At 36.2% G+C, this 16,344-nt stretch overlaps 1 protein-coding gene across 1 annotated transcript in view; it reads right to left on the reverse strand.

The window, feature by feature from the left end:
- Positions 1 to 10,952: 10,952 nt before the first annotated feature.
- Positions 10,953 to 16,344, reverse strand: part of kiss1ra (KISS1 receptor a) — a gene marked incomplete at its 5' end in the record, with an annotated part of 40,726 nt that continues 35,334 nt past the window's right edge. The window contains one exon of the mRNA XM_079819438.1: positions 10,953 to 12,361. Within this exon, the coding sequence (XP_079675564.1) occupies positions 11,987 to 12,361 (375 nt within the window). The 3' untranslated portion in view covers positions 10,953 to 11,986. The remainder of the gene's footprint in view (positions 12,362 to 16,344) is intronic.

Here is a 16,344-nt window from a genome sequence, read left to right on the forward strand (position 1 = left end):
GTATTTTTTCTGGAAACTTATGACTTTTACTTCACTACATTTGAAAGACAAATATCGTACTTTTTACTCCACTACATTTCTATCAAGGCCCTCGAAGTAGAAAGTCGTAGCCGCTTTGAAAGTCAGTGGATGATTTGTTTTCTTCTTTAAAACGGGATTTGTTTTTTTTGCAGACAGCCTATCAGTAATCATTCTTGTAGGATCACATGAAGTTCAATGATTTCCAGACGGCGGCAGTTCCCAGACGCAGTGTGCAGCGCAACCATAGTCATACTTAAAAGTTACAATTCAGAAGAGCAGACGTGGATAAGTCTGAAAAAGTGCGAGGACATGAAAGTGCACAGAAAGCTGCCTCTCAGACGCCAGACCATAAGTACTGGATTTTAGTCTATTGAATCTACTCAAATCTTATTATAGTCAATTAAAACTAGACTAAAACTAAAACAATTCCGATGCCTAAAATGTTATAGTCAAAAGACTGACTAAAACTAAATCAAAATTTGCTGTCAAAATTAACACTGGTATGAAATATGGTTGGTCAAATGATTTTTATAGATTTATCCGCCAAGTTGCCATGGATAGAGCGCTAACGCATAGCTGACGTTCGACAATGATGTTAGTTAGCATGCAAAAACATAGTTAGGCTAATAATGTTAACTGAAGTCCCCCAGAAATGTCATAATCCTGTCAAATAAACACAATGTAGAAACCTTTCTTTTCTAGTATGATTTTGACTTTGATAAGAGCTTTGTAACTTTTAAACAAGTATTTAAATGAGCTCAAGATATGCTAGCATGTCAGATGGAGCATGACTGGCTTAAACCTCCATGATGGAATAGTGCATTCATACAACAATAATAAAATAATGCATTTACTTTTACTTTTGATACTTAAGTACTTTTAAAAGCAAGTACTTCTGTACTTTTACTTAAGTAAAAATCTGTCTTTACAACTTTCCCTTGTAGTGGAGTAATATTTAACCAATAGTACTTTTACTTTTACTCAAGTAATGGAGTTCTGTACTTTGTCGACCTCTGATCAGGAGTAACATTAACAGATAGAATAGCAGGCAGACCTGCATCAATAGCATCAATTCTTCACACGTATATGATAATGCTGACATATACACGCGCTTACATTTTAAGAGAGAAAACATGTGAATAGATTAACATTATATGTTAGCGGTTAACACTAACCCGTCCTAAACAGCGCCGCTGTGTACATCTGTCCCATCGGTCCATGTTGTGCATTTCAAATAAAATTATAATCAATGCAATTTCTTATTTTTTTGTTTCAGTATTTATTTATTGATCCTTAATTTAATTTCAAATAGCCTACAGTTTCTGAATGTTATAAAAGCACTTATGTTATTCATGAATAAGTATCGTATTTAATGGGAACTTATTTTTATCATTAGTTACGATTCTTAAAAGTAGTTAAGAATGAAGAATAAACTGAAATTTAGTTGCATTTCAACAACATACTGTGATAAAATTAGTTCCCATTTGCTTTCCCCCGCCTGTTCTGGCATCTTGGCGCACACCAGCTGTCATCATGTTGAAATAGTAAGGTTTAAACAGACTGGTTTTAAATTATTTTATAGATATCAATGCTACAGCCGATCTAGCGCTCCCATGATTGCCTGCCAAAATAGCGGAGTTTAGGCTGCGTGACGTCAACCTCCGGAGCTCTATTGTAAAGTGTGCATTTTCAACATTAACTGATGTGTTACTAACATTTGTAGACGGGATGTTAAGGTGGTGTTAAGACTTGTATGGCTTAATATAACATAAATGATGTCTCTTACTTAAATATGTAGTAGAAAACCCATGAAAGTAGAAGGCAAGGCAAGGCAAGTTTATTTGTATAGCACATTTCATACACAGTGGCAATTCAAAGTGCTTTACACAGAAATTAAGTTAATCATAAATTAGTCATAAGTGAATAAAATAAAAATATAGATAGTATAATAGTTATAATAGGAATTAAAAGGAAATGAAAATAAAGATGAAATCCCCTATCTGGAAAAAAAACCCATGTTGTAGAAAACCCATGTGTGTGTGAGTTTGTGTGCACGTGTGTTTGAGTGTGTTTTAAATGCAATTACAAAGCAATTAATTGGTTTTGTTTAACTTGGAAACATTTCTCGAAAATATTTTCATATTTTTATTTTTATGGTGCGTTCACACCGGACGCGATTTGCGCGAGTGATTTACATGTTAAGTCAATGCAGAGACGCGAAATGGCATTCTGCGGCGCGATTCGCGCGATTGAGGCGGCACGAATGACGTGAATTGAGCGTTTTGAACGCGCGACTCGCGCAAATCGCTCAAGTTGAAAAATCAGAACTTTGGCGGATATTTCGCGCCGCGTTAACCAATCAGGGGCTTGCTCTAGTAGTGACAATAATGAGGAGAAAATCTGTATATTAATATCTGGTTCAGACAATATGATTATCACTGTGATAACATTAAATGACACGAAACACAACCCAGTCTCTTTTTGTAAAATGCAAGTTTATGTATGATCAATAATACAAAAGTATAAGTAAAAGGTATAATAAGCTACACATGACATAAAGCAAACAATTCAGTCAAAGATTCAAAGTCAGTGCTAGTAAGCTAACATTACAACTGCAACGTACAGTTATAGCCTAAACATAAAAAGTAATGAAACTTCACTTTGCCCTCAGCCTAAACGATTTGCCAGGGAACAAATTAGATCCATGAGAGCAAAGATCGGCTGTTACAAGACGAATTATAGCTCGAGACGCCACAGAGACATCAGAGCCAGCGGCAGAAGGACTGGCTGAGGAAAGGCTGCTCTCGCCGGGGTTAATGAGCGCCGCTGATCCACTGGAGCTCACAACTCCACACACACCAGATAAAATGTTCAAATAGGCGCTCTTCTTATAAATAAACCACAGATTTTAGCTTTAAACAACTACATTATCGACTGAAAAAGTCTTAAAACTACGTTTTGTCACACATTAACAGTAGATTTTAACAAAAAAAGACGTGTAAACACAGCCCATGTCAGCCATTTCTCAACGAGACGAGCCGCTGGCGGAAGCCCCGCCCATGAGGCGAACTCACGTCTGTTTTGCAGTGAATTTCACGCGCGAATGAAGCGAGTAAACTCAAAATCTTCAAGCGTCCACCTTCGCGCGAATCGCGTCCGGTGTGAACGCCACATTAGAATTAAGTATTACTATTCTTGTTGTGTTTGTATTGTAGTATAGGCTATATGTGCACTGGAAGCTTCAGCACCAAGAAAAATTCCTTGTGTGTGCAAGCACACTTGGCAATAAAGCTCTTTCTGATTCTGAAAGATCGTTATTTAAAAAATCCATTATATATTTGGATAATGGGCGGCGCCATTTTGTTTGTGTTCTAGGTCGATGGCGTAGAATGGTTGCACTCGGCAATCTACCGGCAGCTATTTCTACCACAACACAACTCGAAAAATGTTTCAGAGTTAAACAAAACCAATCAATTGCTTTGTAATTGCATTTAAAACACAAACACACTTGCACAAAAGATTGGCGCGCACACACACACATCTGACAGACTGCTCTTTCTCAATCGAGATGTGTTATGGGCTGCCCTCGTCAGTCTCCACGACAGGGGCTGAATCCGATGTCACCCTTATACCCTTAAATACGGCACTATTTGAGAGAACAGCCATTTGTAGTGGTGTCCGAAACCATAAGTGGACATGTTCGAGTGCACTCATTCAATCCTACAATGCACTGCAAAAATGAGTGTACAGCCGATGAACACACAACAGCTGTCTGACTTCTTCACACACTCGTTTTCATTCACTCCTTCAAGTGAACTATATTACTAAAGTAGGGAATAGTGAATGAGAGTTTGGGGAATCGGAACCAGGTGACAAACTAGGCAAGTCAACCTCATGTATAACATTACAGCTGATTGAGCGTGTGTGTGCGCGCACAGTGCGTGCTGCGTGGGTGTGTGTGTGTAGGCTATGAGCGTGGATGTGTGTGTGTGTTTGTGTGTGCACGTGCGCGCCGATCTGTTTGTGTGTGTGAGTTTGTGTGCACATGTTTTTGAGTGTGTTTTAAACACAATTACAAAGCAATTGATTGGTTTTGTTTAACTCTGAAACATTTTTCGAGTTATGTTGTGGTAAAAATAGCTACGTGTAGCCAGTTATTGCCCATTCTACGTCATCGACCTAGAACGCAAACAAAATGGCGCCGCCCATTGTCCAAATATATAATGGATTTTTAAAACAACGATCTTTCATGGGTTTTCTACTACATATTTCAGTAAGAGACATAATTTATGTTATATTAAGCCATACATTAGGCTACCCTTTAACATTAGGCTACTTGCGAAGCATTTATTATTTATTGATTTGTAATGTTAACACATGAGTTAATGTTGAAATAGTGTACACTTGATAAGAAGGTTCTCAAAAACCATTATGCTTTGTTTAATAATGTTGATATGGTACACAACAGCATTTTTACCTTTAGAGTAAGATGGAGTTAGAAATGTTCAAAAACTAATGATGGTAAGATAACCTAAAAGCTACAGGCATTGTCCATAGTTAGTTCATGTTATCAACCTTATTGTAAAGTGTTGCCATTATATTATATTACACAATTATATTATTAAAATATTTTCATGGATTGTTGCATCCACTGTCAGTTACACATCATGGCTGCTTTGAATGTAACATCAGCCTTTGTGTACTTCTAGTTAAATTATACATTTAATTGAAACTTGACATTTTAAAGATGCTTGAGGTGAAATCTCAGTGGTTATGCTAATTATTTTCTGAATAAATGACCTAAAAGCATCACAATTATCCCTCTACACAAACATAAAAACTAAAAAAATCTTGAAAAATAAAAGTTGTGATATAATGAATAGAGTGACTCATTGCTTCTCAGGGTTAAGGTGAATTCCACTATTGCAGCGCTAGCTTCTGCTCCGTTTACTGACCTCAGGCCAAGCCCAGGACTGATGCTCGTTTAGCGCTTTCAAATGGCAAGACTGATTACGCACTTCCTGCCCCTCCAGATAATTATTGGCTGTCTGTGTAGGTGGCGTCATGGGGTTATTTCCATGCTATTAGTCCATCAGTCCGACTGCTTGATTTTGCCTGAGCGATACAGTTTGCATGGTAATTAAAGATGCATTATGCCGTGAATATCAAATATCTGCTTGATGTCATTTGAGCATGTTGAAAATTTATTAATCCGCATTCACTCTGTAAATAGCATACATATATCTCGGTTTGAAAACTCTGATCATGCATGTGTAGATATACAAACATTTCTCAATGAAGACAGTGTAAATGCACTGGCATTGGTTATAATATTCATAAATCGATAGACAGATATCTGTTCAGTCTCTTCTCATTGTACTGTATATGCATAAAACACCCAGTAGGATATCAGGGTTCACACTCGTCCGGGAAAACCTGGAAAGTTGATGACAAATTTTGTTTTCAAGCTTCGTCTTTGATGAATATTTTTATTTTCAAGTAGTTAAACAAAACATTCAAATAGTTCTGATATTTTTTTCAATGATATTGACACTGGTAACGAGAACATTTGTCATAATGTATGATACATTCTACTAAAAAATGCTGCCTTAAAAACCCAGAGGTTGGGTTGTTTTAACCTAGCAATTGGGTTGCTTTAACCCAGAGGTTGGGTTGTTTTAACCCAGCAATTGGGTTGCTTTAACCCAGAGGTTGGGTTGTTTTAACCCAGCAATTGGGTTGTTTTAACACAGAAGTTGGGTTGTTTTAACCCAGAGGTTGGGTTGTTTTAACCCAGAGGTTGGGTTGCTTTAACCCAGCAATTGGGTTGTTTTAACCCAGAGGTTGGATTATTTTAACCCAGCAATTGGGTTGCTTTAACCCAGAGGTTGGGTTGTTTTTTACCCAGAGGTTGGGTTATTTTAACCCAGCAATTGGGTTGCTTTAACTCAGAGGTTGGGTTGTTTTAACCCAGCAATTGGGTTGTTTTAACCCAGAGGTTGGGTTATTTTATCCCAGCAATTGGGTTGCTTTAACCCAGATGTTGGGTTGTTTTAACCCAGAGGTTGGGTTATTTTAACCCAGCAATTGGGTTGCTTTAACCCAGAGGTTGGGTTGTTTTAACCCAGAGGTTGGATTGTTCTAACCCAGCAATTGGGTTGCTTTAACCCAGAGGTTGGGTTGTTTTAACCCAGAGGTTGGGTTGTTTTAACCCAGCAATTGGGTTGCTTTAACCCAGAGGTTGGGTTGTTTAAAGTAAACATTTAACCCAACTGCTGGGTTAAAACAACCCAATTGCTGAGTTTGTCCATTTTCAACCCAACTTGGGTTGTTATTAACCCAGCATTTTTTTTGAGTGTAGGAGCTCAAATTAAAGTTGTCAAATTAAATTATAGTTTATTACCTATAGTTTAACTATAATAAACTATAAACTATAGCTCTAAAAAAAGGTTTAAAAAATGCTGGGTTAAAAACAACCCAAAATTGACAAACCCAGCGATTGGGTTGTTTTAACTCAGCGGTTGGGTTAAATATTGGCACAACGTGCTGGTTAGTTTTATTTAAGTTAACTATTGTTTAAAAATTACTATATTCAAAAATAGGTTGTAAATTAAAAATCAGACACATAACTACTAGAAGCAACAATAATAATCAAAAGGTGAACATTTATTAAAAAGCAATTTATTATTGTTTAATTATTATTCAACATACTTTTGGTTCATTTTAAGCAAGCAATACAGTCATTTTTAAACAACAGGTTAAGGTTCAGGAGCTGAACAGGTTGTGCAAACATTTAACCCAATCACTCAGTTTGTCCATTTTCAACCCAACTTGGGTTGTTTTTAACCCAGCATATAGAGTGAAATGGAAGCTTGTTTCTGCCACTGAATAAAAAATAAAAAATAAGTTAATTGCAACTTTTTATCTCACAATTCTAAATGTACATAATTGTGATATAATGTGTTATAAAGTCCAAATTTAAAGATATAAACAAAGTCTGACTTTCTTTCAGAATTGCGAGTTTACCTTTTGAATGTGTTATTCTGTGGTGGAAACAAGCTTCCATAGTCATAATGTATGATTAAGAGCTCATATTAAAAGCCGTAGTAAAATTGAAAATGTCCTGGAAAATGGTCGGAGTGGGAACCCTGATTAAAAAATAAAAGAATAAATACAACCCTTTACAAGAAATATTGAAATAAAAAGACAGGATGAAGACAAACGAGGCTACTCAAGTCCAGACAGATTTGAATGCAGAAGTGAATTCATTAAGGCATTTATAGAGCTAACAGGACCATGCTTCAAAGAGGCTGAATAATTTATTAATGCCAAGGTTAAACTGACAGCACTTCAAGAAAAGCTTTTAGCTACTTAGCTCTGCTCGTCAAAACATTTCACGAATGCAAATGATAAGACATGTATTTCTGCTCAGGACAAACGTAATTAAGCAAGCTTCGCGATCGCACACGCTAGCAAACAAAGTCATACTGAATTCCCCTTTGGATTGCTTCTCACTTAGCATGGTAAATATATCTACCCTGTAGATGTGTTGCGTTGCCATTTGCGCATGAAAGGAACATTTTCCCTCCATTATTACATCAGAATGATGGGCACTCTTAGAAACCCTTGGAGGATGCTTTTCATTTCAATTCAGTGCTGAATACTGAATATGTTAGGGCTGCTTCACTCAGAAAGCGTTTTTATGTTCCACTGCTTGTTAATCGCTTTTCATTGTAAACACTTACAGTGCATAAGCACCACATTTTTAATATGACCTCAAGGGTCAAGGTAAAGACAACTTAAAGGATAAGTTCACTTTCAAATAAACTTTTGCTTATAATTTACTCACCCCCTTGTCATCCAAGATGTCCATGTCTTTCTGTCTTCAGTTGAAAAGAAATTAAGATTTTTGATGAAAACATTTCAGGATATTTCTCCATATAATGGAAGTCAATAGACCCCAAACGGTTCAAGGGCCAAATGAGAGGTTCAGTACAGCTTCAAAAGAGCTTTAAACCACATCAAACGGTACCAGACGATCAATAAGGGTCTTATCTAGCCAAACCATCGGCCATTTTTTATTTTATTTTTTATTTGTGCTTATAAAACGTAAACTTTATTTATTTTTTTAAAAAAAAGACAGATGGTTTGGCTAGATAAGACTCTTATTGATCGTCTGGTACCGTTTGATGTGGTTTAAAGCTCTTTGAAGCTGCACTGAACCTCTCATTTGGACCTTGAACCGTTTGGGGTCTATTGACTTCCATTATATGGAGAAATATCCTGAAATCTTTTCATCAAAAATCTTAATTTCTTTTCGACTGAAGACAGAAAGACATGGATATCTTGGATGACAAGGGGGTGAGTAAATTATAAGCAAAAGTTTATTTGAAAGTGAACTAATCCTTTAAGTGTTGTTCCCACAGTACACGTTTTTGAATTGCTTGTTTTTCTATGTAAACACACACTACATTGTGTTTGACCGTTGAGCTTGTGTCAGCCATTTTGTACCATCTCAGTATTCTGAAAACCTGGCACTCGAGGCCTTGCGTTCTTCAATGTAAAAACTCTTACAAAAACGTCTTTGAGCTTTGCGTCCTGTCGCTTTTTTATGTTTTTAAGATGCTGTGTCAAGATATTGATAACTTAAAGGCCTGTACACACCGGGACGATTATCGTGTGTGCTTATCGCCAGCGTTTTTCGGCACGTTTTTGTTCACACCTAATCGATTTTTTGAACGTGCAAATTCAGTAGATGGCGCTCCCGGGACCCAAGGTGTTTTTTTTAAACCGCCCTTTGTTTAGTCACGAGGCGTTAAACGTCGGTGATAAACGTGCGTGGAAATCGTCCCGGTGTGAACAGGCCTTAAGGCCCCGGATTGACTATTTCCAATCGATTATTTACAACGGAAATTAATCAATCAAAAACTTACTTTAGCTGGACTATAACTTTTTTCTAGAGCTGATGTACAGCCAAAACAGTCTCTCTTCATTCCTTTCCAATGATCACTGTAAAGCTGCTTTCAAACGATCTGTGTTGTGAAATCGCTTTATAAATTATCCAAATTAGACCGCGATGGAAACAGACAGCAGCAGGTCTGGGGAAAAAGAGTTCATGGGACAAATTGTTCCGGTTAATTTTGGTGTAAACGTGGCTAAAGTACACTCTAAACAATGCTGGGTTTTTTCAACCCAAATTTGGGTCAAAATGGACAAACCAGCAATTGGGTTGTTTTAACCCAGAGGTGGGGTTAAACGATTGGTTTGGGTCATATTTGAAAATGAACCCAATGGTTAGGTTTGTTCATATTTAAAATTTTGGTAACACTTTATTTTGATGGTCCCTTTTGAACATTCTGTTGACTACAAGTAACTTTGCAACTACATGTCAACTAGCTCTCATTAGAGTATTAGTAGACTGTCTACTTAATATCTGCCAACTCTTTATTGTGATGGTCCTCCAACAGACATTCTACTGACTATAAGTAACTTTGCAACTACATGTCAACTTATTCTAACCCTACCAGTCTACTAATACTCTACTAAACCGCTAATGAGAGTTAGTAGACATGTTGATGCAACATTACTTATAGTCAACAGAATATGTTAAAGGGACCATCAAAATAAAGTGAAACCAAAATTTTTAACCCAACATTTGGGTTTGTTCATATTTAAACATTTTAACCCAACGGTTGGGTTTGTCCATATTTTACATTTGTAACCCAACATTTGGGTTTTTCCATATTTTACATTTTTAACCCAACAATTGGGTTTGTCCATATTTTACATTTTTAACCCAAAAGTTGAGTTCGTGGGTTTGTTCATGTTTGAAATTTTTAACCCAACATTTGGTTTTGTCCATATTTTACATTTTTAACCCAACATTTGGGTTTGTTCATATTTAACATTTTTAACCCAGCAGGGTTTGTCCGTATTTGAAATTTTTAACCCAACATTTGGTTTTGTCCATATTTTTTAACTTTTAACTCAACAGTTGGGTTTGTCCATATTTTTTATTTTTTAACCCAACTGTTGGGTTAAATTTTTAAATATGAACAAACCCAACTGTTGGCTTAAAAAATAAAAAATATGGACAAAACTAAATATTGGGTTAAAATTTTAAAAATATGGACAAAACCAAATGTTGGGTTAAAAATGTAAAATATGGACAAAACCAAATGTTGGGTTAAAATGTAAAATATGGACAACCCCAACTGTTGGGTTAAAAATGTAAAATATGAACAAACCCAACTGTTGGGTTAAAAAATTAAAAATATGAACAAACCCAACTGTTAGCTTAAAAAATAAAAAATATGGACAAAACTAAATATTGGGTTAAAATTTTAAAATATGGACAAAACCAAATGTTGGGTTAAAAATGTAAAATATGGACAAAACCAAATGTTGGGTTAAAATGTAAAATATGGACAAACCCAACTGTTGGTTCCATAATATTTTAAATTTCTAACCCAACATTTGGGTATGTCCATATTTAACATTTTTAATCCATCAGTTGGGTTTGTTCATATTTAAAAATTTTAATCCAGCTGTAGGGTTTGTCCGTATTTTAAATTTTTAACCCAAAATTTGGGTTTGTCCATATTTTACATTTTTAACCCAACATTTGGTTTTGTCCATCTTTTACATTTTTAACCCAACATTTGGTTTTGTCCATATTTTACATTTTTAACCCAACATTTGGTTTTGTCCATATTTGACATTTTTAACCCAACAGTTGGGTTTGTGGGTTTATTAATGTTTGAAATTTTTAACCCAACATTTGTTTTTGTCCATATTTAACATTTTTAACCCAACATTTGGTTTTGTCCATATTTTAAATTTTTTATCCAACATTTGGGATTGTCCATATTTCATTTTTTTAACCCAACATTTGGGTTTGTCCATATTTGACATTTTTAACCCAACGGTTGGGTTGGGTCTATATTTGACCCAAATGTGGGTTGAAAAAGCCCAGCTTTTTTTAGAGTGTATACCCCATTGGCCGTGAGTGCAGAAAGGCTCATCGGTGGACATGTTGGCATGCGCTGCTGTCGTCCTGGAGTGTGTTATGGGCTGTTCACACAGAAAGCATTAATTCCACCGCACTTCTATTCCCTCGTTTTCTTAGTAAACATACACAAGATGGATGTGTTTGAATGCTGTGCTTGTATATTGTCTTTTGCACTGTCCTTGCGCATGACACATCATCCTAAAAATGCTGCTAAAAGTTTTTTTTTTCTACACCCATATATTTTTCTTTCCACTGCTTTCGTTCTCGCATTCAGTGGGAATGGCCCCTTTCAAAAATTGTCTTTTGCAGTGTCACGTCTCTTTGTGTGAACGGCCCGTTGGTTTAATAACGATATCTCACATCACATGAATGCTATCATTCCGTCGTTCTCAATTCTGTCCACACGTGTTTGCAAATCCTCAGTGTCTATCACAATCTCAAAAGCCTTGCTGGCAGGTGCAGCATGAGATGTTATTCTGCCTGTGCTTTGAGAGAGTCTATACCTTTTGAGTACGCCTCTTCATGTTGATCCATGCCGTACAATGTTCAGAATATATCAATATTAGCGATGAAGAGCAGATTGGAGTGGTCTTTCCGAGAGGAAGTGTGCACAGGGAGGTGTGTCAAACACAATGGATGAGTCAATAGTTGCCATGTTTGATTCAGTCCACATCCTCTCAGGCAAGATCCTACACATCTCCGCTGGCAGAACATCCGTTCGGTTCGAATTTATGCACTGTAAAATGCACAAATTTAGCACAGCAGGGCCATCAATTAGAGTTGAACCTTTTGGTTTGGATATGTCGGTTGCATAAAGGGTGTAAACATCAAATTATACTATTTAACTCCAGCTGTAATTTTAACAGTAATAATTTATGTGCCCTCTGCCCTTTTGCGCCATATTAAAATATTTCCCCCTGAATATTACCCTTGTTAATGTTGAGTTTAGGTGTCTCATTTCCTCTCAGTGTTGCTCTCCTCCGTGGCTACAAACTTTATTTCTGCATTGGCCGTGCGGGAGGCGACACTGCTGTCCCTCACTTTGTGTCTGAAGAGGAAAGGGAAGGTCTTCCTGAAAGACTTGCGGAAGCTGGCGCCCATAAAACCGTAGACAATAGGGTTGATAGAGGAGTTGGCATAGGACATACAGTTAGCCCACGTCTTGATCTTATATGTTGCGTAGTCAGCCTTGAAGTTGGGGTAGAAAGACTGGAACAGGACAAAGATCTGAATGGGACCCCAGCAAATGGTGAAGAGGACAACAATGACCACCACCATTTTGGAAATCTTACTCCTAATGGAGATGGTTCTCTCTGAGAGCAGGTGGACCTGAAATAAACAAGATTATAGAAGGGGAATGAGTCTGAAATGTGCTTTCACTTACAATAAAAATAAAAAAAGATTATAGGAATGAATCTGAAATGTGCTTTCACTTAGCATTAAAAAAAATCTGTGACATTTTAAAGGATATGTTTATGCATATAGTGACTTGCATCTTGACTTCTAGTCATTTCAGAATGACTGAAATGCATTTTAATGCTCAAACTTGACAAAACAAGAAACTTGACATTTTATCTGCCTCAATGTTATTAAGAAATATATTAAAAATGCTATTCATACAGATCATGACCTGAATGCACCTCTTTCATGATGAAAATGTATTCTTTTTTTATGGGGTTTAAAGTAAAAGTAATATCTATTGCTATTAGAAGTCTTATTAAATGTCTGAACCCCCCTATATTATAGGGTGTATACATTATATTGCCAAAAGTTTTGGGACGCCTGCCTTTTGTAGTGGGATCCGGTATTTATCCCAGTTCCTGATTAACCCTTAAGATACAATTATATTAATTGCAGATAAGCAGTCTTGTGCTGTCAGGTCAGTATTAGGTCTAAGCCTACACTAGCTCGTTATCTCATACCATTAATCTAGTGATATGAACATCTCGTCCCTTAATGAACAATACAAAATCAATAAACAGTCAATAACCCTTGTAATGAGACCATACTCACCACCCGGTGGTTTTTCTCAACGATGGTTGCTTGACCCCTTGGCCGTGTCAGATGCGATAAAAATGCTCTATCTATTCTTTATGCAATTGACTTTATAAGCTGAGGTAAAAAACTGAAAAATACTTTTTCTTTATAAAATGAAAATTTATTTATACAAAAGATAAAAGTACTGGTTAAACAATGATCCAAAAGTAATTAGCAAAATAATAAAAGGTTACAGGTTATAATACTTCAGCTTATCCAATCTCAGACAATCATGAATGAGTGGGTCAATATAAAGGTTTGAAATACCTGGTATGCAGTTTCAAGCAATAGATGTAAAAAAGTAACTTGTTCTCGTCCGAGCAATACAAGTCAGATTGATACAGCAGAGCAATGCAAATAAAAATACAGAGAGAGAGTAATTCTCAATGATGGTACATCAATCAAAAGAAATCGAAAAGGAATGCACATCGACAGAAAAAATACAGGGGTATTTATACCGAACTGTTTACATGTTAAGCAATCTGGGTTCTTTCCAAAGAGGAAGTCTATTTTGTCTGCAAAGGAAATCAAGTGTGTCGATATCTTGTCATCTTAGTTACTCTTGTACAGACGATGCTGGCTCTTGCAGATTCTTCCATACTTTATGGTTCTTCCTTCCTTTTCTCCCCGTCATCTTAGGATGTCGTTTAACATGAGTGTGGGTGTATAATTCAGGAAGTGTTTTCGTTAGTTCATTTATACTCATATTGTAGCTTTCCCTTACACCCCCTCTTGCACTCACGGAAATACTTTTACTATTAACTTTGTCAGGGTATATTACGTTCAATTCATCCAATCTAACATTAAAAACATAGACAGTAGGAAGTACATAATCCAAACAACACTCATGAAACCGATACCTAGTCTCACTCTCTTTCCAGAAGAAACCAATCACGAGAGTCCCGTACTGTGCGGACAGATTCTTAACCGTCTCCCGGTACCATGTCTTCGACACGGACATCCATCGGAATGAGTTCCTTCTCCTCGGGGCTCGATCCATTGCCATCAGCACTTGCGGAGATAACGCCAACTCGGCACCACTCTCCAATATGCTTTCGTCTACCATCCTTGGAACCCAGTGGGCTCTCGACAGACGTACAAAGCAGAGCTGTTGGATCGAGCACATAGACAAAGACAATTTGGCCGTTAACACGCGCCATCCTTGTACAAAACCCCGGAACAACCATTTTCCGCCATAGATAGGTTTGAATCTCCGCACAGCACCGTCCTTTCGAAATAGTTTCTCTGTGTCCAATCAAAAGCTCAACAGCTTCGTCTAGGTCTACAATTATCCATTTCATGTCAATAATAAAGCTCAATGCGTGATAATCGAGATGATGAGTGCTCTTCGGGTCAGTAAAATCCGCCATCGCTTTATAAAATGTAATAGATCTTATTTCAGCCATGTAATAACCCTGTTTGATTACACATTCTGTACAAAAATTCACATACATCAACATTTCTCTCTTATAAACTATTATTTTCAAAGGATAACAATATTTTTCACATTCGTGACATCTTCTCTGCATTGCCCCGCCCGGTGTCTTTTTCATTATAGGCACCTAATGTAACACACAATCATAAAACAATAAATCATTTATCCTGCCCTATCTAGGATAGTTAATTCAAAAATAAAAGAAAACAAAAATAAATCAACTTATCGTTCTATTAATCATAATAAAAGAAGCAGGGAGAGAAAAATAAATCAACTTATAATGTTGCCGTTAATCATAGTTCATTCAATGACAGAAAACCTAATACCTCCAAACCAAATCAATGTTAGATGATGGTAGATTATGTTAAAGAAAGAAAAATCAACAAAAACAAAAAGAAATCATTTATCAATCATAAAGAGTGAAATCCTCTTTGTTGTCTGCTTTTATTTGGCCAGAATAAAAACAGAGAACATTTTAACATACTATTAAAAATTTACTATCAATTACTCGTAAATCTGCTTTAGTCTATAACTAAAAAAAAAAATGAATAATTTGAGCAATAGATCATAAATTTTCCAAAAAAAAATTTTGTTTTGAAAGAAAAAATCAAAATACAGAATATTCGTCTTCTTCATCTGTCGTCATCAATGATAACAAACTAATACAATTCAAGTTCCAAAAAACGTCATATCTTCCTATTTACCAAACTATTTGGAAAAATCTATGGAGAACTAAAAATAATGAAGACCTTATAAAAGTAATCCTTCTAATTTCATAATAAAAATAAAATGAAAACAACTCATCATGGTCTTAAAAATAAAAATGATAAACAAGATCATCTTGGTCTTAAAACATAATGAAATGAAAACAAAATATCCCCGACCCTTGTAAATAGAGGGCAATGACTCATTTTTTTTTTTTTTTTTTTCATGAGTCATTCTCCTCCTGTGTTCAACTGAGTTTCAACAACACCAAAATTTACAATCATCTAAAAATTTGAATAATCGGCTGTAATCATTAATGCCCACAAGAATTGAGAGCATGAATAATTTTGGCTCTTCAGTGTGCCGAGAACTGGCAGCCATTATAATTACTAAAAAATACAAAACTGCCAGTTTTATCACAAGGGGTCTAAGCATATTATTTCTCTGATAGCTTAATGCGATCAGAAAAATGTATGTTAGGATAGCAATCACTATTCCAACATATTTCAGCCAAAAAACGTCAAGATAACATCTAGCGAAATTGTATACAAAAATTGCGCCTGCAAAAATCATTACCGCAAAAATGCCTCTTTGACCAAAAAGTTTTACATATCTAGCGCTTCTCAACAGCTGTGATACTAAAATCAGAACTAAAGAAAAATCATCCAAAATGTTAAAAAGACCTAGGCTCAAACACATTAGCAAAAATTGTTGGCGGTGATTATAGAACAGCCCAGAAATCCAATACATAATTAACCAAAAGTTTATAATAAACATACTCACTATATCGCGGTTCGCTTGTTCTTGGCTGGGCCAGGACGAGCTTGTGTTTGAGCAATTTAGATAGGCCATTATCTTTTTTTTTTTTTTTTCGTAATGACCGCTGTTGTAATTCAGTTATGTTCAGTCACCTTCCAGTGTCAGTCTGTGTCAAGTTCACTAGTCAACATGCCATGCTTATAAGGCCTCGAGGGGCCTTTTAAAATTGCGTAACTCTCAGTCTTCAAACTTTTCCATCCTCAATGTCAGAGTCGAACTCGCTTGCAGAGAGAAGCGCTTTCCGGTCCTTTAAGGAACCGTTCAGTTTCGACAGTCGATTGCAAACCAATCCTAATTTGGAAAATTTAATTATCAT

This window comes from Gobio gobio, assembly GCF_949357685.1.
Source record: "Gobio gobio genome assembly, chromosome: 6".
NCBI lineage: Eukaryota > Metazoa > Chordata > Actinopteri > Cypriniformes > Gobionidae > Gobio > Gobio gobio.